This window comes from Mobula birostris, chromosome 21 (genome assembly GCF_030028105.1).
Source record: "Mobula birostris isolate sMobBir1 chromosome 21, sMobBir1.hap1, whole genome shotgun sequence".
Classification (NCBI taxonomy): domain Eukaryota; kingdom Metazoa; phylum Chordata; class Chondrichthyes; order Myliobatiformes; family Myliobatidae; genus Mobula; species Mobula birostris.
Window position 1 is genome coordinate 39,186,027 of NC_092390.1, and position 25,665 is coordinate 39,211,691.

The 25,665-nt window shown below is 38.6% G+C and overlaps 1 protein-coding gene across 2 annotated transcripts in view; it reads right to left on the reverse strand.

Moving 5' to 3' along the window:
- Nucleotides 1-25,665, reverse strand: part of btaf1 (BTAF1 RNA polymerase II, B-TFIID transcription factor-associated) — an 81,359-nt gene that overhangs the window by 1,810 nt on the left and 53,884 nt on the right. For both annotated transcript variants that reach the window (XM_072239350.1, XM_072239349.1), the window contains exons 25-37: nt 24,791-24,939; nt 23,836-23,988; nt 23,503-23,624; nt 23,253-23,420; nt 21,866-21,943; nt 21,593-21,722; nt 18,358-18,499; nt 16,192-16,322; nt 15,148-15,273; nt 11,408-11,560; nt 10,440-10,651; nt 8,235-8,394; nt 542-712 (exon numbers count right to left, since the gene is read on the reverse strand). In XM_072239350.1, coding sequence (XP_072095451.1) covers nt 542-712; nt 8,235-8,394; nt 10,440-10,651; nt 11,408-11,560; nt 15,148-15,273; nt 16,192-16,322; nt 18,358-18,499; nt 21,593-21,722; nt 21,866-21,943; nt 23,253-23,420; nt 23,503-23,624; nt 23,836-23,988; nt 24,791-24,939 — 1,895 coding nt within the window. The remainder of the gene's footprint in view (nt 1-541; nt 713-8,234; nt 8,395-10,439; nt 10,652-11,407; nt 11,561-15,147; nt 15,274-16,191; nt 16,323-18,357; nt 18,500-21,592; nt 21,723-21,865; nt 21,944-23,252; nt 23,421-23,502; nt 23,625-23,835; nt 23,989-24,790; nt 24,940-25,665) is intronic.

Genomic DNA, 25,665 nt, shown 5'->3' on the forward strand with positions numbered 1-25,665 from the left:
CAGGCTCCTCAATATAAAGGTCTTGAGTGATGTCATCAATGGGAATATTGAGAGTGAGAGTTAGCCCACAACTCCAATATGCAAGGCAGGCCATTGCATGCACAAAAACTTACTTAACTAAATGGAAAGATTTGATATTAGTTTCCTTTGAATTCACTGAGTCCACAAACATTAAAGAAAGACAGCATTAAACTAGTATATAGGTAACAATGTTAACGGCTTAAAAGATCTCCAAGCATTAGATGATTTGTTTTGGAAATTCATACTCTTGAATGAATGGTTGATTAGGACTAAGTGCAAGCACATTATAGACCAATGTGACATTACAGCACTTGCCTTTCTAGAACTGCTTCATTATGCACAGGGAACCACACTTAAGCACAAGCTAATATGACAGATCTCCATACCAGTGGTAAAATTAATTTTGATACAAGACTGATATTGCAAATAAACCTAATAATTCTTGACAAGTTTTCTTTTGCCTTTAAACTAATAAAAGTAAAAGATGTTTGGAGAAAATTTAATAATTTTTCAACTTTACCTTATCAAGAGTGAATAAATCCAGAAGCTGATCTGTTCCCATGCTCTGCAAACTTGCATTCTCTTGACTAATAATTGTATTTGCAATGCTCATTTTAAACTTCTGCAATCCCATAATTTTTTCTTCCAATGTTCCTCTTGTTATTAATCGGTAAATATTAACAACACGTTTCTGGGGAGATAAAGAAAAATGTTTAGGTTATCAAGTTAATCACTTTTCATCCTACACTGACATGCACCATGTCTTCAATGTTTCATTTCTATTTGCTTTACACTAGGGGTCGCCAACCTGTCGATCGCGATTGACTGGTCGATCTTTGAGACTTTCCCAGTAGATCCCAAAAAAAAATCAAAACAGATACTGTTGTAATGTGAGCATTATAAAAGTAATACTAATTAGGATAATGGTAATATAGCAATACTTTTGCTACAAAGCTGTTTGTAAAGAGAGATTGTTTCTGGGTTGCAGGGTTTTAGTTCCGTTCTTCCTGCCCAGTGTGCATGTGTGTAGCACACCTGCCATGAACTGCGTTTTCAGGGTAGCTTGTGCTGCATCAAAGTGACCAATTAAATTAGATACATAGTGGGGACCACTGGATAAGAGTACAGACTGTCACAAACATCAGTATATGGCACTCGCTCGTGATATCCTGATAGCATGGTGGAGGCTCCACGAAAGGTGGCAAAAACGTACAAACTCCATCCAGAATGGGAAGAGGAATTTCTATTTACCTTGGTGAAAGACAAGTGTGTATGTATGTTGTGCCACCAAACACAAGCACTGACTAAAACATAGAACATACAATAGTACAGCACAGTACAGGCCCTTCGGCCCACAATGTTGTGCCGACCCTCAAACCCTGCCTCCCATATAAGCCCCCACCTTAGATTCCTCCATATACCTGTCTAGTAGTCTCTTAAACTCCACTGGTGTATCTGCCTCTACCACTGACTCAGGCAGTGCATTCCACGCACCAACCACTCTGAGTAAAAAACCTTCCTCTAATATCCCCCTTGAACTTCCCACCCCTTACCTTAAAGCCATGTCCTCTTGTATTGAGCAGTGGTGCCCTGGGGAAGAGGCGCTGGCTATCCACTCTATCTATTCCTCTTATTATCTTGTACACCTCTATCATGTCTCCTCTCATCCTCCTTCTCTCCAAAGAGTAAAGCCCTAGCTCCCTTAATCTCTGATCATAATGCATACTTTCTAAACCAGGCAGCATCCTGGTAATTCTCCTCTGTACCCTTTCCAATGCTTCCACATCCTTCCTATAGAGGAAATCTGGAGTGGCACCACAACATCAACCACCAGAAATTTAAAGACACCTACCCCCCAAAGAGCGCAATTCGTGCCAGGAAAGTTGAGGAGCTGAAATCGGGGTTGAAGGCCCAGCAATCGTTTTTCCATAAAACATGCTGCTCAAAATAAGGCTGCTATTGAAGCATCATTTCGTGTAAGTCACCTTTTGGCTAAACACAAGAAGCCTTTTACAGATGGCGATTTATTCAAGTAAGCAATGGCTATTACCGCAGAGACCGTTTTTAATGATTTTAAAAACAAAAACGACATCACAACCGCAATACATAATATACCGCTTGGCCCTGCAACAGTGACAAGGAGGGTAGAGTCACTGTCAGAGGACGTGGATATTTTTCACTACAATTCGATGAATCCCTGGATGTAATGCAAACTGCTCAGCTTGTTGTATTTGTCAGAATGGCTTTCCAGGATTTTACAACAAAGGAGGACTTCCTCACTCTTTTGCAATTAAAGGAGAGAACGAGAGGTGAGGATATATACAATGAGTTTAAAAAATGTCAGTGAAAATGATAACCCCATTCATAAACTGGTGGCAGTTAACACTGATGGGGCCCCAGCAATGTGCAGTGTGCACGTTGGTTGTATAGCACTAAAAGTCAGTGCCTACTTCGGGTCAACTTATCTATGTGAAATTGCATTTTCACAGATGAAAAATTATTAAATCTAAGTACAGGAGCTGTCTTACTGACAGACACCTCACAGACTGTCTCAGACTGGCTGTCTGTAGTTATGAGCCAAATTTCAGGAACTAGCAGTAACTATTCAGCCCCAGTCATCACACTGAGTGCAACAGTCAAGTTTTATTCATTTATTTATCGTGTTGAAATAAAATTAAATAATGAAACTTAGAATTAAAGGTGTGAAGTATTGTAATATTCTTAAAGAAAGATATGCTAGTTAGTGTTTTCTTGTTTGAATTAATTTGAAAGTTTGACAGAAGTATTTTGTGTAATTCAAATACAATTATCCCAAATAAAAGGCCTCAAATTGGCAATACATTCTGAGCTGTTTTTTCTCTAAACGATTTAGCAGGTAGATCTTGCCTTTCACTAAGGTCGCGGTAGGGGATCTTGGGCTTAAAAAGGTTGATGACCACTACTTTACACCCTCATTTTCCTCAGCCTTTCTTCTTCAAAACCAGTGTCTTGCAGATGTTGAATTTCTCTTATGTTTGTATTGTCTGATGTACATCATTTCAACAACTAAACTGTTTTCCATCTGAGCACTTTACATGTTGTTCAGTTGCTTCCTTCAATTGTACTCAACTTACCATTTCTCTTCTTCCCTTTATTTGTTTTATGTTGGTCACCTGAAATATCTTAAAATATTGGAGACTACACCCTGAAATACTACCTGTTTTTCACAGATCCACAATAGCATGAGTGTTGTTTTTTGTTTAAAAAAAGTTAAATGTTACAAATCTTCAAAACAGGGCAATATCAGTGTTTAAAACTGCATGCAAGTGAAACAACACAACAAATTACTTTAGTCTGAATCAGCCAAACAGTAGGCCACAATAATTCGTGTAACAAATGAATGTAGGCTGAAGCCAAGTCATCAGATGTCCTCTGAAAACTATTACTATTGTTGGATTAGACTGTTTACTTGTCATTAACAATTTATGCCCGCTAGTATTTTTTATACCTACTTATATACATGTAACTGTTACGTATGTTTCCTAGTGGCCACAGAGTGTAGGGTTCCTTAAGATTGTCATTGTTTTTTTTTGGGGGGGGGGGGAAGGTACTGAATAAGCTCCCAGTAATGTGCATCTCAAATAGCCTCTGACAACCAAGTCCAGCTCCTGGCCTTCACGTGAGGTTTGTTACCAGGCCCAGTGGAACTGTTCTGACAAGAGAAAGGTTGAAGGACGAAGGAGGGTTACCGGCACCTTAAAACCAGTCGCATCAGGCAGATGGGGCCCATTAGCTGTGGTTGGGAGCTCATCTAAGAGAAGGAAAACTCTGATCTCAAACCTCTGCTGCCTAGCAGCTGTACCCGCTCATGAGTAAACTCTGAGGAAAAATTTGAAGCTGGAATCTCTAATGCAGTCCTATGTTGAGTTCATCGGTGACTGGCAACTCCTATGACATCACTGGTGTCAAATGATATCAGTGTCTGCTATTCCTTTGGATTCGCCAGCTGCATGGGCAACAGCTTGATCTCTATATCATACTGCCCTAGTTTGCGCATGACAGCTAGGACACAACATCCATGGTCGACCCTGACTAAAGGAGGCCTACCTATCTACAGTATGCACATGCATTTTTCCAGTGTGTCCTCTGTGGTTTCAGTTCTTTTTATTCTATGGAAGCTTATCCGGTTTTGCGTTATTTGAATAGGGACTATCTGATTGGTTGATTCTTATCTAGAATGTTTCTTAGCTGTGGGCATAAAAAGAGTCTACCACAAGGCCCCACCAAATTCTGCTTCTCTCCCTCCACTTACTAGACCTTGTCACTATGCGCTTTCAATTTTTTTTTGTTCTATAGCATTTAATAAAATAATTGTGAAGCAAAATGTTTAATGCCTTCCTTGACTTCCAAAAGAAACTTAAGATTAAAATCAAAATGCCGCCCTACACTAATCTTCTGATATAAAATATTGTTTCTGGAGTCAAGAACAGGAAAATTTATGTTAAATTGCAAAACTTTTAGGGAACTCTGGTGCCGGTTGACTTCATATTTAGGAAAGAAATGTGATTAATTTTTTCTGACCTACAACTTGAGTTGGAATTCAATCTTGACTGATAAAAGTAATGACACATTGTTCGTCTGTCAAAATTTATTTTAGGCTTTGATATTGTCTGGTACAAAAAAAACTTCTGTATGCTCCTGCAACTAGAATACACTTCTGCTTGCTCTTTCATCTGGTCAGGAACACCAGATCCTACAAGACCCAACATCATCTTAGCAAAAGAGGTTGATGTCAGTGCTTTAGTGTTTTAAAAATTAGGGAGGGGAATTTACAAACCAATACAGATAGATCGTATTAATGAAACATAATATAGACCCTTGTACATAGTACTTAAAAATAAATGTGGAAGAAACTCCTGAAATATTACGAATTAAACCTATCAAATTTTGCACAGCAGAATGATCAGTAGCCAATATAAGTGACAGTGTGTAACACTGGGTATGATTAGGTAGAACAGGGGTCCCCAACCTTTCTTGCACCACGGACCGGTTTAATATTGACAATATTCTTGCGGACTGGCTGACCGGGGGGGGGGGGGGGTCTTTGAGTAGGGTTAAACTCATCCCAACATGTCTTTTACAGTTAGGGTGCCAACTTTCTCACTCCTAAATAAGGGACAAAAGTAGCAGTCAAATACGGGACAGTGTTTACCCCAAGAAAGACTACCATGACCACGAAGCCTTGTGCATGCACCAGTGTGCACATGCGCGTCCGTGCCGATTTTTTTCCCCACAAATCGGTTTTGACTTAATCTTCCCGACTACACTGTACATACATTATATCTACTTTATATAGGCTGTGTATTTATCATATTATTCCTGCTTTTTCTATATGTTAGTTTTATTTTAGGTTTTATATGTTATTTGGAATGATCTGGTAGGTTATTTTTTGGGTCTGGGAATGCTCAAAAATTTTTCCCATATAAATTAATGGTAATTGCTTCTTCGCTTTACGCCATTTCGGTACAAAAGGTTTTATAGGAATGCTCTACCTTAGCAGGGGAAATACGGGACAAGGGCGGTCCTGTATGGGACAAACCAATTTAGCCCAATATACGGGATGTCCCAGCTAATACGGGACATTTGGCAACCCTATGTTCATGTTCAACAGTGCGTGACAGGGAATGAGGAAAGGTGCAGCTGACTCATATCATTTCACATCGCCAAATCATATCATTTCCTCGCGGCCCGGTAGCACATGCTTTGCGGCCCGGTGGTTGGGGACTGCTGAGGTAGAACACTAGTATTGTGTGGCCAGATCTGCTAACTCCATCTACAACAGTGGTTCCCAACCTGGGGTCCATGGACCTCTCTGTTAAAATAAAAGGTCCAGGACATAAAAAGAGTTCAGAACCCCTGATCTACAACTTTGTAGTTGATACCATTGTAGGCAGCTGTATCTCATATGATGATGAGTCAGAGTACAGGAAGAGATAGCAAGTACAGTGCATTACAATTTATCCCTCAATGTTAATGAAACAGCTGGCCATTGAGTACTGGGGGAGGGGCATACTAACTCCTGTCTATGTCAACAGTACTGATGTTGAGAACTTAAAAGTCTTTAATATCATATAAGCCTGTCCTGGCCCAACCACATAGACAACACAGTCAAGGAAGCTTACCAACACCTCTGCTTCCTCAGGAGGCTAATGAAATTTGGCATATCCTTGTCAACTACTAATTTTTACCACCAGGGAAAGCATCCAATCTACACTCATCGTGGTTTGGGATGGCAACTGCTCTTCCCATGACTGTTCTTGTGCATGTTGTAGAAATCTGCCGTTTGATTTCACTGCAAATGTTACTTAAGTTATTTGGAGACAGAGTGCGGAGCAGACGCTTCTGCCCCAGTGAGCCGTGCCACCCAGCAACCTGCCTGTTTAACCCGAGCCCAAGCAAAAGACTATTTGCAATGACCAATTGACCTACAAACCAGAACGTCTTTGGACTGTGGGAGGAAACTAGAATACCTGGAGGAAACCCATGTGCTCACGAGAAGGACATACAAACTTCTTACAGAAGACACATTCAGCAACCATCATGACCTCTTCCTTAGGCAGTTCCTTGGTCTTGAGGTTGACTTCCCTCAACTCCAACTAGATTGGCTACAAGTTGACTAGTGACTAGTAATGTCACTCAGGCATTTCACAGTAGGTGCAGTGCTCTCTCTGCTGGTTTTACTTTCTGCTAGTGAAGAGACTTAATGTACTCGGGTGCATACCTCGTTCTCCTCCTCCACATTAAGCTAACACTGGTCAGCGATTCCCACAACTCAATGACGATGTTGCTACTCTTTCCACAAAGATGCTTTGAGAATATGCTGGAAGCATTTTCCGCATGTTTTCCGGTAATCACTTTCCATGTCAAAGTTTGGTGAAGAGTGCTTGATTTAGGAATGTTCCTAGCTGCCCAGCAGAGCTGGTCAATTGTAATTAGAGCCTTATACTGTGGATGTTGGCTTAGAAGAATGTGCTGAATTGTGTTAGCATACCGACCAAAGGATTCAGAGTATTTTACAAAGACATTATTGAGCTCTCCAATGAATTTGACTTGGCTTCTGCAGGTCTCTGAAACATGCAAGAGGATGGAAATTATTTCTGTCCAAAAAACCAAGAACTTAGTGCCAGGTCTGGGGTATTCCTTCTGAATTATTTTCCTCAAATTGTCAAAGGCCTTTCTGGCACACTAGTGTGTTAATTGAATTTCATCATCTACACTAGCAGGTAACTCCTGTGAGTCACATTTTCTACAGGCTCATTGCAGACCTTTATTGTTGGCACTGTTAGTGTGCAGCAGGGTAGTTTCATGGATATTTACAACAAAGCCCATTTTGTCACATGCTTCCTAATGATACAACAATGACTAGACCAAGTATGCAAATGTCATTTACACACTGCAGTTCAAGTTACAGTGCTCTTGGTTCTGAAATGGAGCTGATGTAGAAACAGAAAACCTACAGCACAATACAGGCCCTTCGCCGACAACGCTGTGCTGAACATGTACTTACATAGAAATTACCTAGGGTTGACCATAGCCCTCTACTTTTCTAAGCTCCATGTACCTGTCCAGGGGTCTCTTAAAGGACCCTATTGTATCTGCCTCTACCATCATTGCCAGCAGTTCATTCCACACACTCACCACTCTCTGCGTAAAAAACTTGCCCCTGACACCTCCTCTGTACCTACTTCCAAGCACCTGTCTGTAAATTAGCTCTTTACTAGATGGCAGCATGGTGCTGTTTTGCTGAGAGAAAGGTTACAAAGTGTGTTGGAGAACATCCAAGATAAAGGAACCCATTTAATTACTTTGCACCAGACAAGACTGTGATGAGATTAGAACTCCAGAAACTAAAGAATCACGTACATTCATTTAGAAAGGTTTCCATCACAAGAGTGCATGAATTCAAAATAGTAGAGCATATTCTTGTTTACCAGAAGTTATAAATCAATCCTCATCAATGCCCTCCCCTTTAAAATATGGTCCTCAGAATTAATTATTGTCAACTTGGACATAAAAAACTAATCTCACAACTTAAAACCTTGTTGTGGTGAACATACATGGGATAACATTTGCACACAGTTTCAAGTGATGACTAAGCGTTAAAAGAAATTTGGAAAGTGTTAAAATTCTAGATAAAACCCAAGCACTTCCCAATAGGTTACAAAGTGCTTTACCTGTCCAATCCGATGAGCTCGATCCATTGCTTGCAAATCTCGCATAGGGTTCCAGTCATGTTCAACAAACACCACTGTATCTGCTCCAGTAAGATTAAGACCAAGGCCGCCCACATGGGTGGTTAACAGCAAAACATCTATTGAGGGGTCATTATTAAACCTAACAAAAATGCAAATAATTAATATATAATCCAAAATGCCATATTCACAACCTACGCTGAAACTTTGCACAATTAGTTGGTTACAGGCAAAAAGTAATATAATTTTAGGAATATACTAGGCCTGATTTTGGAGTAAAATGTTGACAATTCCACACGAGATTGCCAGGAATTTTCCACATAAATGTCAGCATGTGCAAACTTGAACACAGCTACTTAACAACTTTTATTCACTGAGCTCAAGTTATTTAAACAAGGTCTCAGCTAGGTAGCTCCGATTTAAAAGTTTGGTTAAATATTTATTAGTGCATGTTAACAGATCTAGCTTTTAGTTAAACACTTTTTTTTAAAAAGAACTTTAAAACATTTCCAAATGTCAGATATTTATAAAATTATTTTCTTGACAGTTCTTCGTCATTTAAGTCAACTGCTGTCAAAACTTTCTTCAGCTGCTTCATGAAGAACGTTTGTCACATTATTCCTACAAGCCATGACATACAAGGATTTACATGTGTGCAATAGGAGGAGGAATAGGTCACTCAGCTGCTCAGCCCTGCTCTGCCATTTATTTCATAAGGTCATGGCTAATCTGTTTGCAAACTTAACTTCATATTACCTTCCAATGGCACTAACTTATCTACCTTAAAAACATGCAAATACCACAGAAAACATATGATCAAACTTGAATCACTTAAGCAGTTAGGCAGAAGCATTACCAGTACAGCCATTATTATTTTTATGTACAAAATTGTTCATCATGCTTTAAGGATTCAACATTTTATAAATATTTGCTGTATAATACTAATGATCGAACAAGTTAATTTAAAAATATAATAATAACTTTAACTTGAGTGACAGTTGTTGCACACAGAATACCCAAAACCTCCACTGGTCAACCTAGAGCAACATATGCAAAACGCTGGAAGGATTCAGCACGTCAAGCAGCATCGATGGAAATCAATGTTTTGGGCCATCAGGACTGGAAAGGAAGGAGGAAGATGCCAGAATAAAAAGGTGGGAGAGGGAAAGGACCACAAGTTAGAAAGTGATAGGTGAGAGAGGCAAATGGCTGGAGGAGAAGGAACCTGATATAGAGAAGAGTGGACTGTGGGAGAAAGGGAAGATGGGCACCAGTAGAAGATAGGCAGGTGAGGGAATGGGGAAGAAAGATAACCTGGAGATATCAATGTTCATGCCATCAGTTGAGTAACCTCCAACCTGATGGCATTAACAGCAATTTCCCGAACTTCTGGTAATTTTTCCCCTTCTCCCTCTCTTCTTCTACAACTCCCCATGCTGCCTCTCTCCCATTCACCTCTTCTCAACTGCTTATCACCTCCCCCTGGTGCCCCACCTCCTATGGTCCTATCTCCTCTCCTATCAGCCCTTTCCCTCTTCCAACAATCATCTCCCAGCTTCTTACCATCCCCCTTTCCCACCCATCCACATTTCCCCTCACCTGGGTTCACCCATCACTTTCTAGCTTGTCCTCCTTCCTCTCCTCCCACATTTTTCCCCTTCCTTTCCAGTCCTGATAAAGAGTCACAACCCAAACGTTGACTGTTTATTGATGCTGCCTGACCTGCTGAGTTCCTCTAACATTTTGTGTGTTTTGCTAGATTTCCAGCATCTGCAGAATCTCTTGTCAATGACTAGCCATTCTATGTGAACCACTGAATGAAACAGTTTGTTCCATGTACCCAACAGGAGATATAGTCCAGGGTCTGGACAACAGACTCCACACATAATATTGCTGATGTAATTACATGGTCTGCCAGATTGCTAGAGATGAACTGATTCCAAACACTTATTCAGGGATTCTTTTTTGTAACTAGGCTCAAGAACGCTATGTCTTGCTCCTGAGAAACACATACTCTTTTCCAATTAGGAAGCACAGATTATAAATGCAAAATATTCTTCCTTTGCTGGAACCAAATTCTTTTCATCAATGTTGTCTCTTGTGAGGCACATGGAACTTAATCACTAAGTCATGGAAGCTCTGGACACATTCTTAGTGCAACCATTACCTGTTTGATAACTTGCCTACCTTGCCACAATGGAATGTCGTTGGCCTGCAGGAACGCTACCATCTAACCTTAAATAGGTGATACTTGGCATCTGAGGTTTGAGCAAGTCATGTTCCACAATGTCCAACATGCTCTTCAGTTGACAGAAAATGAGAACTCTGTGTTGAGCTACAACTGATTCAGTGCCATTTTCTGAGGCTGCACTGTTGCCAAGTCCACAGTCAAGAAGCAGCTTGAAGGGGGTGGGGGGGAAAAGAAAAGGATTAAAAAAATATTCAACTTAGTCTCAGAAATAATTACTTGTTAAGAGTTTGAACTCAAAGTATGAAATAAATCAAATGTCAACACAGGGGACCAGAATCTTTAATCTTTATTCTTTAAAATTCATTTGACTTGGGTAGTAAATTCTTAATGGATTTTGTTTCATGTTTAGTTTTCAAAGTAATAATGTGAGCTTGGTACTACTTGACAGAAGTACCCGATGATCAATCAAAAGAACAATTTTTGTAGCACCTAACACCCGTTTCACAAATAGTTGTGTTGGCAGGTGGTACACATATTAAATTTGAAGAGAAATATGGGAAATAGTCCAATATTCCAATGCACTACTCAAATTTCAGTAAAAGCTATTAGAATCAAGGCGGCTACATTTTTCTGCCTCTTAAAAGATAACTTGGACTATACAGTTATTGTTAATATTAGGTACACAACAGCAAAGTGTATTTTCAATACACCTTCCTCTTGATGTTCAAACTTTCCCTCACTCCTCAACAAATTAACCTGCGAGGGAGGAACCAGTTTTATATCAAGCTATTGTTATACAACTTTTAAAACAATTTGTATATGCTGAAGCTTTAAAATCAACAAACACCTGATTTTATAATTGCAAATGTAATGTAACGTAACTTATATTGATGTAGACCAATAGATGTCTCCAAGAACAATAAAATAAATGGAAAAGAAAAATGTATTATATTTGAAAGAGTACCTGTTTTAAGGCAGAGAGCTTTGGAGCATGCTGGATATCATGCAGAGATGAATTTTGAGCAGCAAGCTGCTCCTTAATATGCTGGAATTCTGGATGCTGTGAAGTCAGTACTAGTGCAGGATGATTGCAAAGTTTCCTCAAATATTGTAACGCCTGGAAGCAAAGGAATAACAAAAATATCACCTGAATTCCATTGACTGAAAATTTCCACGCACTTGTTTGTCTTCATCATCTAGAAAACAGTTTCTCTCTAATGGAAGACATTTCCTCTGCTTAAAGGGGATATAATATTATGGCTAGTTTTTAAAGAGCAAACTATATTGAGTTTATGTTTTCCTTACAGTTTATGAATTAGGTAATACTAAAGCCTAATATTGTACAGCACATGAATCTATGCGGACGCAGGGGTTTACGTGCAATTTGCTCTCACCTTATCAGTAGTTCATACTACATTTTCACTCATACAGTTTATGTTTATTATCACATTCTGGCACCTATTCTACAGCGTTTTTTTGAAAACAGTGAAACTATAAATCATCTTTTAAAATTTAGATACAGTGTGGAACATGCACTTCCAGCCCAACAAGCCACACCACAGAGCAGCCTATCAACTTAACTCAAGCCTAGTCACAGGACAATTGATGACTAATTAACCAACTAACTGGTATGTCTTTGGAAGGTAGGAGGAAATTGAAGCACCCAGAGGAAACCTGTGTGCTGAAAGGAAAGACGTACTAACTACTTACAGATGGTGTTGGAATTGAACTCTGAGCTCCGATGCCCTGAGCTGTAATAGCATCGCGCTAACTGCTATGGTACCATGACGTCTTGCTAAGCTACCATAGCACCCAGGTTTGTCTACCAGGCCTTGAGCAATTGAAATGCCTAGGATCAATACTAGAACGAAACAGTAATTACCTTGCTTTCTCCTTTAACGCTCACATTGAGCACAGGTTTTATACAGCTAGAAACAATTACCATACTCAAAACTTCAAATTCTATTTCCTCTCTATTACACTTAGATTCAAAGCACATTTACATCACCTTTAAGGAAAAAATAACCCCAGTCACTTTGCAAATAAGCAAGAAAATAAATAGGTCAAACTGAGAAGATAGAGCTTGGTCATAGAGTCATGTTTACAGGTGAACCTCAAAGGAGCAGAAAATTGTGGAAACATTTAGAAAGAACTTTGGTGTCATGGTTAAATGTCTGCTGAAAATGGAAGTGTGTACAATGGGATTAGAGTCATGAGAATGGCAAGTACAGCGATGTGAACTTTGGCATCAGAGAAGGTTACAGAGATGAAGAGTAGAGACACTATATTGTGATTTAAGCAGAAGAATGAGAACTTTAAATCTGATGGTGTACCAGACCATGCAACTCAGTGAAGATGGGATTGATAGAAAATGCAAAGTGACATTCTAACCAATACTCTGCTGAGCTCACAAATGGAGGGTAAGAGCCAGCCTGATGAAGACAGCCAAGATATGGTCAAGGGAGTATAAGGACTGTTTAAAAGACTGCTTTGAATAGGTGGATTGTACCATATTTAGGGATTCATCTTCAGATTTGAATATGCCACAGTTATCGCAGGCTGACCAGTGATGATGAGTGTATGCCAACAAGAATATACCAAACAAGTAGTCCTGGTTGAACCAGGAAGGTTCCCAGTTTACTTTGGGTGTTCAAAATCAGGTGATCCAGAATCCTACAAGAAAGTCCAGGTATGACCTATGGAAGGCCATCATAAAAGTGAAAAGTCAATTTCGAGTGAAGTTAGAAACACATGTAGATAGGATGCATTACTTCCTATTATGCAAAATCTCTAAGAGCATAAATGGCTGTGAAGCTTCACTCCTTCATCAGCTCAACAACTTCTGTACATACTTTGAAAGGGAAAATGACACTAGACCCATGGAAATCCACTCAGCATTCAGCGACACTGTAACCTTCTGTTTCAGAAGCTGATACCCAAACATACTTCAAGTTGTCAGGCCCCAACTACTGTATGTACAGAAAACCCATGCTGACCAACTGGTTGAAGTATTCAAGAACAATCTTCAACCTCTCACTATTGTGCTCTGCGGTTCCCACCTGCTTCAAAAGGGCAGCTATCATTCCTGTGTCTAAGAAGAGGAGGTGAGCTATCTCAACGACCGCTGCCTGTAACACTCACATCCACCATAATTAAGTGCTTTAAGAGGTTGGTTATAGCTAGAATTTATTTCTGCCTGAGCACTGTTGTTGATAGAATCTCAGATGCTGACAAAGCGGCCTACATAAGTGACAGGTTGGCTGGTTAAGTGGTGTCATAACAACCTCACATTCAATGTCAGCAAGACTGAGAACTGAATTTTAATTTCAAAAGGGAGAAGTTGGGGAAACACACACCAGTCCTGATTGAGTGGTCAACAGTGAAAAGGGTGAGCAGCATCAGCATTTCAGAGAATCTATCCTGGGCCCAACATACACTTGCAGTCACAAAGGCAACACCCAGAAGCTCTACCTCATTAGGAGTTTGAGGAAATTTGGTATGTCACTAAAGACTTACAAATTTATATAGGTGCATGATGGAGAGCATTCTGACTGGTAGATTCACAGCCTGGTATGGAGCCTCCAATATACACGATCACAAGAAGTTGCAGAGAGTTGTAGACTCGGGCAAAACCCTCCATACTATCGAGGACACCTTTAGAAGTAGTGCCTCAAGGAGAGAGCATTCATCAGTAAGAACCCTCACCAACCAGGACATACCCTCTTCTTGTTATTACCATTCGGATTGTGGTTCAGGGTCAAGTTCTTTGCCTCGGACATTAGTTATCTAAACGATCTATGAACCTACAAACACTAACTTATTATTCCTTTATCTCCACACTATTTATTCTTTTAATTTATAGATTTTTATACCTTTACACATTGCTTCTGCAAAACAAATTTCATGTCATACATCAGTGCTAATAAGTCTGTTTCTGAAATTGCAGAATACATAGACAAAGGAATGGATGAAAGTATCAGCAGCAGATAAGCGGAGAGGCATGGAGACAGACAGTGCTACGAAAATAGAAGCCAGTCCTGCTGATTAAAGGAGATGGAGCCAGAAACCAACATTGATTTTGGATAGGATTCTAAAGTATTGATGTCTTATTCAGCTAGACACTGATCAATGAGTGGAGTGATCTATTTTCCCAACATCAGAAGAAAGACTAAATGCCAACATTATTGGCATGGGTTCAGCCCTAAAAATACACCTGATTCCAACTGAACTAGTTGAACACATCAGTTCAGTTTCTGCCTAGTCTTCAAAATGTCTAGCCACAAACACTCTGTTTTACCATCATACTTTGCCTTCCCTTCAGCAACCTAATCATTTTATGTGTATATGTGAGTTACATAGCTTACCTTGAGTCCAAGCCTGTCTGGTAGTACTTTTCAAAAATGAAATAAAATTTGAATGTGCAAATTCATAATTTATAATAAGATCTAATACCTCATCTTTTAAATCATAAATACATCACATGTGGTTATTAGATGTTAGGACATAAAAACCTTTGATGTGTAATTTCAAACGTTTTGAGCTTCTACAATTTCCAGCAATTTAGTAAACCAGAACTAACCAATAATAAAAACTGGCAAAACTTCAAGCATTTAGCTTTCTTTCTTTCAAAAATGGAGCAATCTCATATTAACCTCAAACACAACTGGTGTCAAGAGCTTTACAAAACTCTCAAAATATATTTACCTGAAATACATGTCCAGTGGCTTTGAGTTTAGGTTTCTCATTTTCTTCTGCAACTGTACTTGACGATATAGTTTCTTCAACATCACACTTAGCACGAGATTTGGCAAAATCTTCATACAGTTGTATCTAGAATTAAAAAATTCAGCCACCTCAATAATCACAGGAAGAAACAAAATCTTTCCTCCATCAAATTAATTTGTCAATCCGAAAATTTTCAGTCAGAAGGTAATTTCAAGGGAATGTATACATATTTAAAAAAAGATTTATCATAACTTACTTTATAAAAATATTTGTGATTTATTAAAGTTGATTAATATTAAAATTGTCGAAGCAAGGAAATTATAAATTGTGCAATGCCTCCAAAGGAGTATTAAGAAAACTCTGCATGGATGTCCCAGGCTAAATTTGTGCAATCCTCAAAGCAATCAAAGAAAAGGCCACTGACACTGTGTCTTTCGTCCTCCAAGGACGTAGAGGAAGTCAGTCAAAATGCAAACCACACAAGGACAGGGGTGAAGATAGGCTCAATGGGCAGTAGAGTTGGGAGATGATGAGGAAAGGAGATGCATAGAGAGGCAAACAGGGATAGCTGATCACATCACCTAACAGCATTACTATTGGGATGGTTTGGATATAGGGAAAAGAGAATGGAGACTGCGAAGGGCAGAAAAAGATGGTGGAAGGAAAAGACCAATTTCTCATTTGGCCAAGCTGTAATCCCCAGGGTAAATGTTGAATACATACTATCTTCATGACTTCTTAATTTGAATCCAAACTTAGTGAGAAAATTGATGCTCATTGAAGAATTTTGTGTGACACGTAAATGTTGTTGCAACTTCTTTTAGTGTCAGTATATGTTTCCATTGCCATGTGAAAAAAGGACAGAAGAAAAATTGCTGATACACCTCTTCTATTCTAAATACCTGAACACTTAGTTACTGCATTTCTGCAAGTTCCAATCACAAAACACACAAATATCATTACACTGTCAGTTTCTAGGCTCAGGGATTTTGTTGGAGCTTTCTTCATGATATTACAACATACCTGTAAAGTACTGAGATTACAGTAATAATCTTGTATTATCTTAGGTGGAAGATCTTGAAGGACATCTTCCTTCATTCTGCGTAGTAGGAAAGGAAGTACTTGTCGATGCAATGCTTCCATTGCAAGAACACCTACAGCATGAGAATGTTTTTTCTGAATTTTTACTTTATAAGAAAATTGCAAACTAATACTTCATGCACTGAAACATTGAATTTTTTAAAAATATAAAAACTTGAATTCTAATTACATAATTATTTTACAACTGTATCAACATGAAAATAATTGATTGATGAAACAAGTAAGCTACCTTTTCTTTTAAAGTTTGCTTATAGAAGCTTACTGACAGACCTGACCATTTTGTGCAGAATTTTACTGTTTTACTGTGAATGGCAACTTAGGCAATTTAAAAGTCTCAAAAAGTCTCCAAGACTGCAATTTCAAACTATGTATGCATCTTGGACTATGATATATCCATGAAATCTGAGCTAATAACATATTATTGCTTTGTTTTTGATGCAGAATGCATGTTGGCTATCCACATTGAAAATAAAAGATCTATGAACTCAAGATAATTGGAACAAGGTGCACAGAGGAAAAATACCAAAAATGACCTTATTAGACAAGTTCAAGAGAAAAGTATTACTTCACAACTCAGCACCTCTACTTCCTTAGAAGTTTGCAAAGATTCGGCCTGACATCTATAGATGTATGGTGGAGAGTATATCGACTGGTTGCATCATGGCCTGGTATGGAAACACCAATGCCACAATGCCATTGAACAGAAAATGCCAGCCCACCACAGGTAAAGGCTTCCCTACCACTGAGCACATCTACACGATGTCGCAGGAAAACAGCGTCCATCATTAAGGACTTCCACCATCCAGGCCATGCTCTCTTCTTGCTGCTGCCATTGGGAAAGTGGTACAGGAGCCTCGGGACCCACGCTACTAGGTTCAGGAACAGTTATTACCCCTCAACCATCATGTTCTTGAACCAGAGGGGATAACTTCACTCGCCCCATCACTGAACTGTTCCCACAACCTATGGACTCACTTTCAAGAACTCTTTATCTCATGTTCTCGATATTTATGGCTTATTTATTATTATTTTTTTCTCTTTTGTATTAGCAGTTTGTTGTCTTTTGCATATTGGTTTGCTCATTCTGTTGGGTACAGCCTTTTATAGATAGATAGATATACTTTATTAATCCCCGAGAGAAATTTGGTTTCATTTATTGTGTTTCTTAGATTTACTGTGTATGTAAAATAGTAACACCCAAGAAAATGAAACACAGGATTGTATATGGTGACATATACATACCTTGGTAATAATTTACTTTGAAATTAGGAGTATGAGCACTTAGCCCCTCAAATCAGCTCCAATATTTAACAAGATCATGGCTGATCTGACTGTAACTTCACATTTCCATTTCTCCACCATATCAAATATCTACCTTTTCCTTAAAAATAGACAAAGACCCTGTCCTCATCAATCCCTGACAGAGTTCCAGACCCCTAATCTAAGAAATTTTGTCTCATTCTCATCCGAAATGAGCAACTATATTTTTAAACAATAGCCCTAATTCAGGATATTCCTATAAGAGGAACTATCCTCTCCATATCTACCATCTCAAGACACTTTATACTCATATATGATCTTATGGATCTGGTGATGCAGAGGTTAAATTACTGAACTAGTAATCCAGATGCCTAGATTAACAATCTACAGACTCAAGTTCAAACTATGTCTGGTAAGGAACTCATATTCAGACAGTACTTAAAAAAAAAATGGTACAACAATTACCAGTCCACAACACCTACTAGACTGTTTCAAAAAAATCATTCATCAGTAGGGAGAAAGTCTGCCACCTTACTTGGTCTGGCCTAGATGTGAATTTAGACCGATTCCGAGTGGTTGATTCTTAGATTTCTAGCTAACTAGTTGTATTCGTTACCATTAGTCGAAATGAAATAATAGGACTGGATGGACCTATGCAGTTCAAATAGTTCAAAAATACTTCCAGCCTAGTTAACTTTGCAAAGTCCTCCTCAACAATATTTGAGATTGGTGTCTAAACTGAACAAGCAGACCCAGACTGGTAATGTGACAGCCTGATATAGTCACCCTCTCAGAATCATACCGTACAGGTACAAAATAACATCTTACCTGCCTCCTGCTCCTTTGAAGAACTCCTAGCATCTCTGCTAGCTAATATTGGCTTTCCATAACGAGCTGCAAATTGCCGCTCAGTACCCAAAAATCCTGGCATCAGGAAGTCAAACAATGACCAGAGTTCCAAGACATTGTTCTGCATTGACACAAAATGAATTTCAAATTAAACATCTTAAATGTTCATAGGAAACTTTCAGCATATCAATTTTTGGACTGTTCCAATTCATCTCATGATCTCAGATTACATTACACATTCTAATTCAGTGACAACACATTATCTAGGGATAAGCATATTTAAGATGAACTGATAGAGCACAAAGTATCTGAAGTCCATGTGCTCTGTAGAAACAATTTTAAAACTGAAACTAAGTTTTATTGCACTTTATAAATTGAATTAAAAGATGGGCTCCATCGTCCAAATTCATTTTTATAGAATCATCTTACCTTTCTTTTGGCCTTGCATTTCTTCTGTTACAATCAAATATTTTTATTATAGTAACACACATAAAAGTTGCTGGTGAACGCAGCAGGCCAGGCAGCATCTCTAGGAAGAGGTGCAGTCGACGTTTCAGGCCGAGACCCTTCATCAGGACCAACTGAAGGAAGAGTGAGTAAGGGATTTGAAAGTTGGAGGGGGAGGGGGAGGGGGAGATCCAAAATGATAGGAGAAGACAGGAGGGGGAGGGATGGAGCCAAGAGCTGGACAGGTATTAGGCAAAAGGGATACGAGAGGATCATGGGACAGGATGTCCGGGAAGAAAGACAAAGGGGGCGGGGACCCAGAGGATGGGCAAGGGGTATATTCAGAGGGACAGAGGGAGAAAAAGGAGAGTGAGAGAAAGAATGTGTGTATAAAAAAGTAACAGATGGGGTACGAGTCCTGACAAAGGGTTTCGGCCTGAAACGTCGACTGCACCTCTTCCTAGAGATGCTGCCTGGCCTGCTGCGTTCACCAGCAACTTTGATGTGTGTTGCTTGAATTTCCAGCATCTGCAGAATTCCTGTTGTTTTTGTTTTTATTATAGTACAAGGAGCAATTGATAAGTTTGTGGTCTAAGGTAGGAGTCGTCAAATTTAGAAAACCTAGCACATTTATTTTTCCTACATTTACACACTTAATCCAGCGGTCGTGGAGCATACGGATCCCTTCTTTGTAGAAGTCAGCGTATTGGACCTCCAAAAAGTAACAAGAGCTGTATATCTCCTTCTACATAAGGCCACAAACTTATCAATCATCCCTGCTGTGGACCACCTGGAGGTCCAAGACGCTCTCATTACATGCACGTGCAGTTCAACTCTGAGTGATAATGCAGAAAGTTTGAAGTTAATTACTCATCTCCTTCTACCCTTAGGCCATGAACTTATTAATCACCCCTGCCGTGGACCACTTCTACAAAGAAGGGATCCGTATGCTCCACGACTGCTGGACTAAGTGTGTACATGCAGGAGGGGACTATGTTGAAAAATAAATGTGCTAGGTTTCCTAAAATTGACTCCTTCTACCTTAGGCCACGAATTTATCAGTCACTCCTCGTAAATATCCTTTCATTTGGATTATTTTGAATATCATTTTTTTCATTTCTTTTAAAACTCTAACCATTTTAGTATCTGTAGCATGTAAGTAGATTCATTGATAATTTGCAGGATTTCAACAGAATGTCTAAAAACTATAACATGAAACAAAGAAAAAACTTTTTTTTCCCCCTCTCTTCTCCAATTCTTAATTACACTAACCTTGAAGATTGATTTATTCCTCTTAACCATTCAAGGTTCTTCTATTTACATGAAATACGTATAATTGTTTCATTACAGACCCTTTAAACTATGAGCAGCAACCATAGTAAATAATGAAGGGTTGCAAACATCATTCACTCTCATTTATTTCTTACACTTAATGTGATGTTTTATTCCAGCAAATACTCTGGTCCATATTCATAAGGTATACCATTAGGTCACATAGAACTGTTTGAATCAGGATACTATATGTAATTCAATTTGCCAGTAAGCTTCCCTATTTCTGTTCTCAAGGGGCATTAAAAATATAAATGATGGTGGTCATTGTTCCTAAAAATCAGATTGCTGCAAAGAAAAAAATAACACAGAATAGCTCAGAAGTTAACAAAATGTTTAAAAAAAAAACAGAAAGAGAACAATGAGACAAGCTTAGTAATATTTGCCTTCTTTATGTCAAAATTATGCCTTTAAGTACTTATGATTTCTAATTAATCATGCTACAACTGCATGAAAGAAAGGTAATGCCTGTTTTTTCTATTATACACAGATGGCACATCATTTCAGGTTAAAAAGTCAAACTGTATTTTATACCACTTCTTAAACCATTAATATTGACCTGCTTCAACCCTTTTATGTTTCTTTATTTGCCTTTTAAACATGGTGTCGGCATCAGATCTCCTTGAAAGGTTTTAGCATGTACTCTATATATTTTATACTCATCTGTTCTTGAGCTCTGACATTTATTTTGTTTCTTAGTCACAAAATTATCAAATGTAATTTCTTAACTTTTGTTTTAACCTGGCCAATAATGTACCAAAATCATCGTATCCACCAAAAAAGCACAGGATTTCTTACTTTGAAGGGGTGGATTTTCTACATTTTCAACTGTTAGAAGTAAATTCTATTTAATATTTAAAATGAATCCAAATGAATTAGTTTCCACATCACTACGTAGGTATACACAACAATAAAGATTCATCCTGATCATAATTAACTGTTTAGTAAGGTTAATACTTTGGACTGTAGCCAGTAATGAGTCATATCTGACTTAATGGAAAGGAGTAAAGCTCCAAACAATCAGAAAAGAATATTTAGTAACAGACATAGAGCACTGCACCTAAGCTTTTAAATAACAATTACTTCTATTAATGAGTTTTTGGTACCAAAAGGAATCAAGGTCTTCAAAACAGTAGCTGCCAAATCCTTTCAAATTTTAGCTCAATCATTCTAGGGAAAAACTGAATGAGCCAATTTTCAGCGTACAATAATTAAAAAAAACACAATATTTCAGTTCATGAAGACATAATCCTACATATAAAGTACTTACTTCATGCTACCTGGTCATGGCATCATTTGCATTTGCAACTTGCATCAAGTAGCTCTAGTGACAAATTCCTTCTCATTTTACATCGTCTGTTTGATGTTTTCCCTTTAACCAATGCAATGGATTGTGCCATTACTCGACTAAACAATGTAATGCTACAAAGATAAATACCTGTATTGGTGTTCCAGAAAGTATTAATCTGTAGCTTGCAGTTAGCTGCTTAACTGCTTTTGAAAGTTTTGTCTTACCATTCTTGATGATGTGCCCTTCATCAAGAATACAATAGTTCCACTTAATATTTCTGAAAGTAGAAGGAAAGTTCAAATGTTTCATGCAAAGTGAGCATTTCACTAGAAATAATGACAACCAATCTAGATTATTAAGACAGAACACACACTAGTCCACATAGAACACCTGCTATTTTGAATAGAAATGTATACCTACTTGAAAAAATCAATGTCATTTCGAACAACATCATATGATGCTACAACAAGGTTATGATTTTTCACAAGGTGCTGTAACCTGAAACCCAATGCAACATAAACATATTACAGATAAAATGTCTTTAAAATGCATAATTTATAAATGAATAAATTATAAATGAAATTTAATTCATAAGAATAAAAGTTGATGATTTATATATGTTTGTACATAAAATATGCCACAAAACTTAAAATGGATTAGTAACTACAGTCAGCCCTCCTTATCCGTGAGTTCGGCATGCGCGAATTCAACCAACCGTGAATCGAGAAAACCCGGAAGTGCTCTTCCAGCACTTGTTGTTCGAACATGTACAGACTTTTTTTTTGTAATTATCCCCTAAACAATGCAGTATTACAACTATTTTACATTGCATTAGGTATTATAAGTAATCTAGAGATGATTTAAAGTATACGGGAGGATGTGCGTAGGTTATCGTGGATTGGGATCGGGAAAAAAACGCAAGTTCTCTTACTAAGTAAGTCGGAACAGGGACATCCGGTATTATTTAGTGTCAGTTAGTCAAACGTTTGCCTTAGTATATAGTATATATTTTACCTTTCTATGCACATAAAATACTTAAGAAACGCATGTTTCAGCGCCGGGCTCAGGAATGGAAGTTCCCGAGTTCGTTCCAGTGACAGATTGCTCCCGAGCGCGCTGTCCATCCCTGCCGGGTTGATGTGGAGGACCAAAAACCCAAAACCCAATAATTAAACCACTGCAACACACATCAAAGTTGCTGGTGAACGCAGCAGGCCAGGCAGCATCTCTAGGAAGAGGTCGAAGGGTCTCAGCCTGAAACGTCGACTGCACCTCTTCCTAGAGATGCTGCCTGGCCTGCTGCGTTCACCAGCAACTTTGATGTGTGTTGCTTGAATTTCCAGCATCTGCAGAATTCCTGTTGTTTGCGTTTAAATTAAACCACTGTTTTGCTGCGTAGTAATTGTTGCTTTAATCAGGTAGGATCTTTCTCATTACATCCTTTAAAATTATTCTGATCGTTGACTGACTGTAGCCTAACGCTTTTCCAATGACCGATGGCGTTTCACCTCTTTCTGATCACTTTATTATTTCCATTTTATTTTAAATCACGATCATGATTATTTTCATGAACAGAAACACTGCTGATTCAGAGCTCCGCCGCCGGGTCCTAATGCCCACTGCACTGAGACAGGTTAAATAAGGTCTGGGGTTCCGCTGGGTCCTAAGGTCCACTGGCATTGAGCCAGGTTGAATAAGGGACTTGAGTATCCGCGAGGGGTCCCGGAACCAATCCCTCGCGGGTAAGGGGGCTGACTGTACTGCATCTGTGAACACAGTGATCATGGCATAACAAATTAAAATGTACCTTGCCCGCTCAGTGGGAGGTCCAGTATAGTGCAATGGATATAGTATTTCTTTAGAACAGAACTTTCCCACTTCATCTATCCAATGTCCCGTCAGAGTTGGAGGACATACTACTAATGATGGTAGAGGGGAGTTATCTTCTGCCTGAGTTTTTGTAAACTCCTGAGTCCTGTGAACACACAAATTGACTGTTACTCCTTCGATGATGGAGTTTCAACAAAATATATCGTGAATCATTTTCTTCAAATTACCTGAGGTAATGATCCCCTGCAAGAATGCAAATTGATTGCAATGTCTTTCCCAGACCCATATCGTCACACAAAATTCCATGAAGCTTATATTTGTTCAGAAATGCCAACCAGTTTACACCATCCTTCAATGATAAAATGCACAAGAACACTTATTAATATAAAAGTTATCTTAGTGACATATCAAACCAGAGGTCACTGATATTAGCCACCATAAGTTTACAAATCAATCTTGTATAATAAAAAAATGCCTCCATGATAACTGCTCATAGAGGGGGAAAAATATCACAAGTAACTGCTCTCAAGAATAACACCAGGAATATAGGGGTTTCCTACCTGCTGATATTTCCGGAGTTCTGCTTTGATAGAAACAGGAATTTTGTAATTTTCCAACTTTGTCCCATCTAATAACTGTTCCAAAAAATGGCGCTCTCTGGCCTTTTGGTTAATCAATTCTTCTGACATATTTGGTGGATCCGGAATACCAGCCTGTAAAATAGACTGTAATTTAGAATTTGTATTATGTATTCCATTGTGGAACTGAAATTATATATCTATCATTCCTCCAGTTACACAGGGGAAGATCTGGGGAATTGAATAATGCAGTGGATCCTGAATCCTCTTTGGATTTTTTGGAATTGGTAAGTAAAAGACTCTAGTGCTTGCTAGCTGAAAGAATCCAATATAAGTATGTGCCTCAGTGGTAGCAGACTTGCCTTTGAGTTGAAGACACCCGGACACAATCATCAGTGCAGTCCTAAGGATATGCTGGGTACCTTCACAGGCCATGGCGTTACTGTTCAAACAGGCTTTCACATTTTTCTACATTAAATTGTGAATTGAATTTCCCAGAGGTTGTACTTTTCATTATTTCTCCAAGAACGAGGTAAAAATTTGTAAACTGTGTATAAAAGTATTTCAAGTTGTTCAAAATCATGGTAATGTTGATAGTGTACACAGAAGTGTATTCCTGTGTAAAAATCAATAATTAAAAGACTTAGGAAAGGAAACAGGACAATACGATTTAAAATCAATCCCACAATGCTATGGTCCAGGTGCAGGACAATTGGACCAGGCAGAATAATTTGGCACAGACTCGATGGGCTGAAGGGTCTGTTTCCATGCTTTAGTGCATAATGACTAAGATACAATCAAAACAACTGCCTTAAAGTTCATTGGATTTAGTCTCAATAGTTGAGTGGATGGTCAGACCACAATGAACCAAAGGATGTTCTGTATTCATGCGAGAGCTGGATAGGTAGCTGCCAAAATATAACCTTTCAAAACTTACCTCTAGTGGCATTAACCTAATCAATGTTGCAAAGCACTGTGTAGCCATAAATCGCACACTATCTGTTTGGTCACTCATCCTGCCCAGCACAGGGACTACCAACAGTACAATATATGGGATGATATCTACATCAAGTTGCTCCATAATGCCTGTATATTGCTGTTAAGGAATTATTTGTGTGATTGCTCTCATTATATATTAGTACAATAATTTATTTCAAATCATTCCACTATAATTCTAATACATAGAAGACCTGCCAAAAGTAACCATTTTTATTTTAAACTTTAATTATGAAATGTGGAGAATATCTAGTTAAAACTTTGTGGATGTTCTCCCCTGTACAGTACTGTGCTAAAGTCTTCAGCGTGTCTAAGACTTTTGCACAGTATTATGGTAATTTTATGTACTGCAGTGTACTGCTGCCGCTTTAAAAAAAATCATGACATACGTGAGTGTGAAAACCTGATTGTGAGATGGGGCTCTATTAGGGACTGAGACTGGGAAGAGTGCAGGCTGAGGGGAATTACGATTAGGAAATGGGGAATGGAGAAGGAAGGCAATGGGAAGCACTGAAAAATATGAACACTAACAATGTAATTCAAAACTTTCACTGTGGTTTTCCATGGTAACATGCAAACTTACGAAGTATTTTCCTTAGGGCCAAATGTATTCTATAATTAGTTAATAGTACGAAAAGTAAAAGATGGATTCAATTAGTTTTATTTAAATTGGATGTTTAATTGTTTCTGAATCACTATGCAGGCCTATTACTCTTGGGACATCTTAATGACTGGTGACCTTGCTTCCATATCATTCAAATGGACCAACACACAAGTAACCACATCTGCCGCTATGAAAGCCTCAGTTATCGTGAA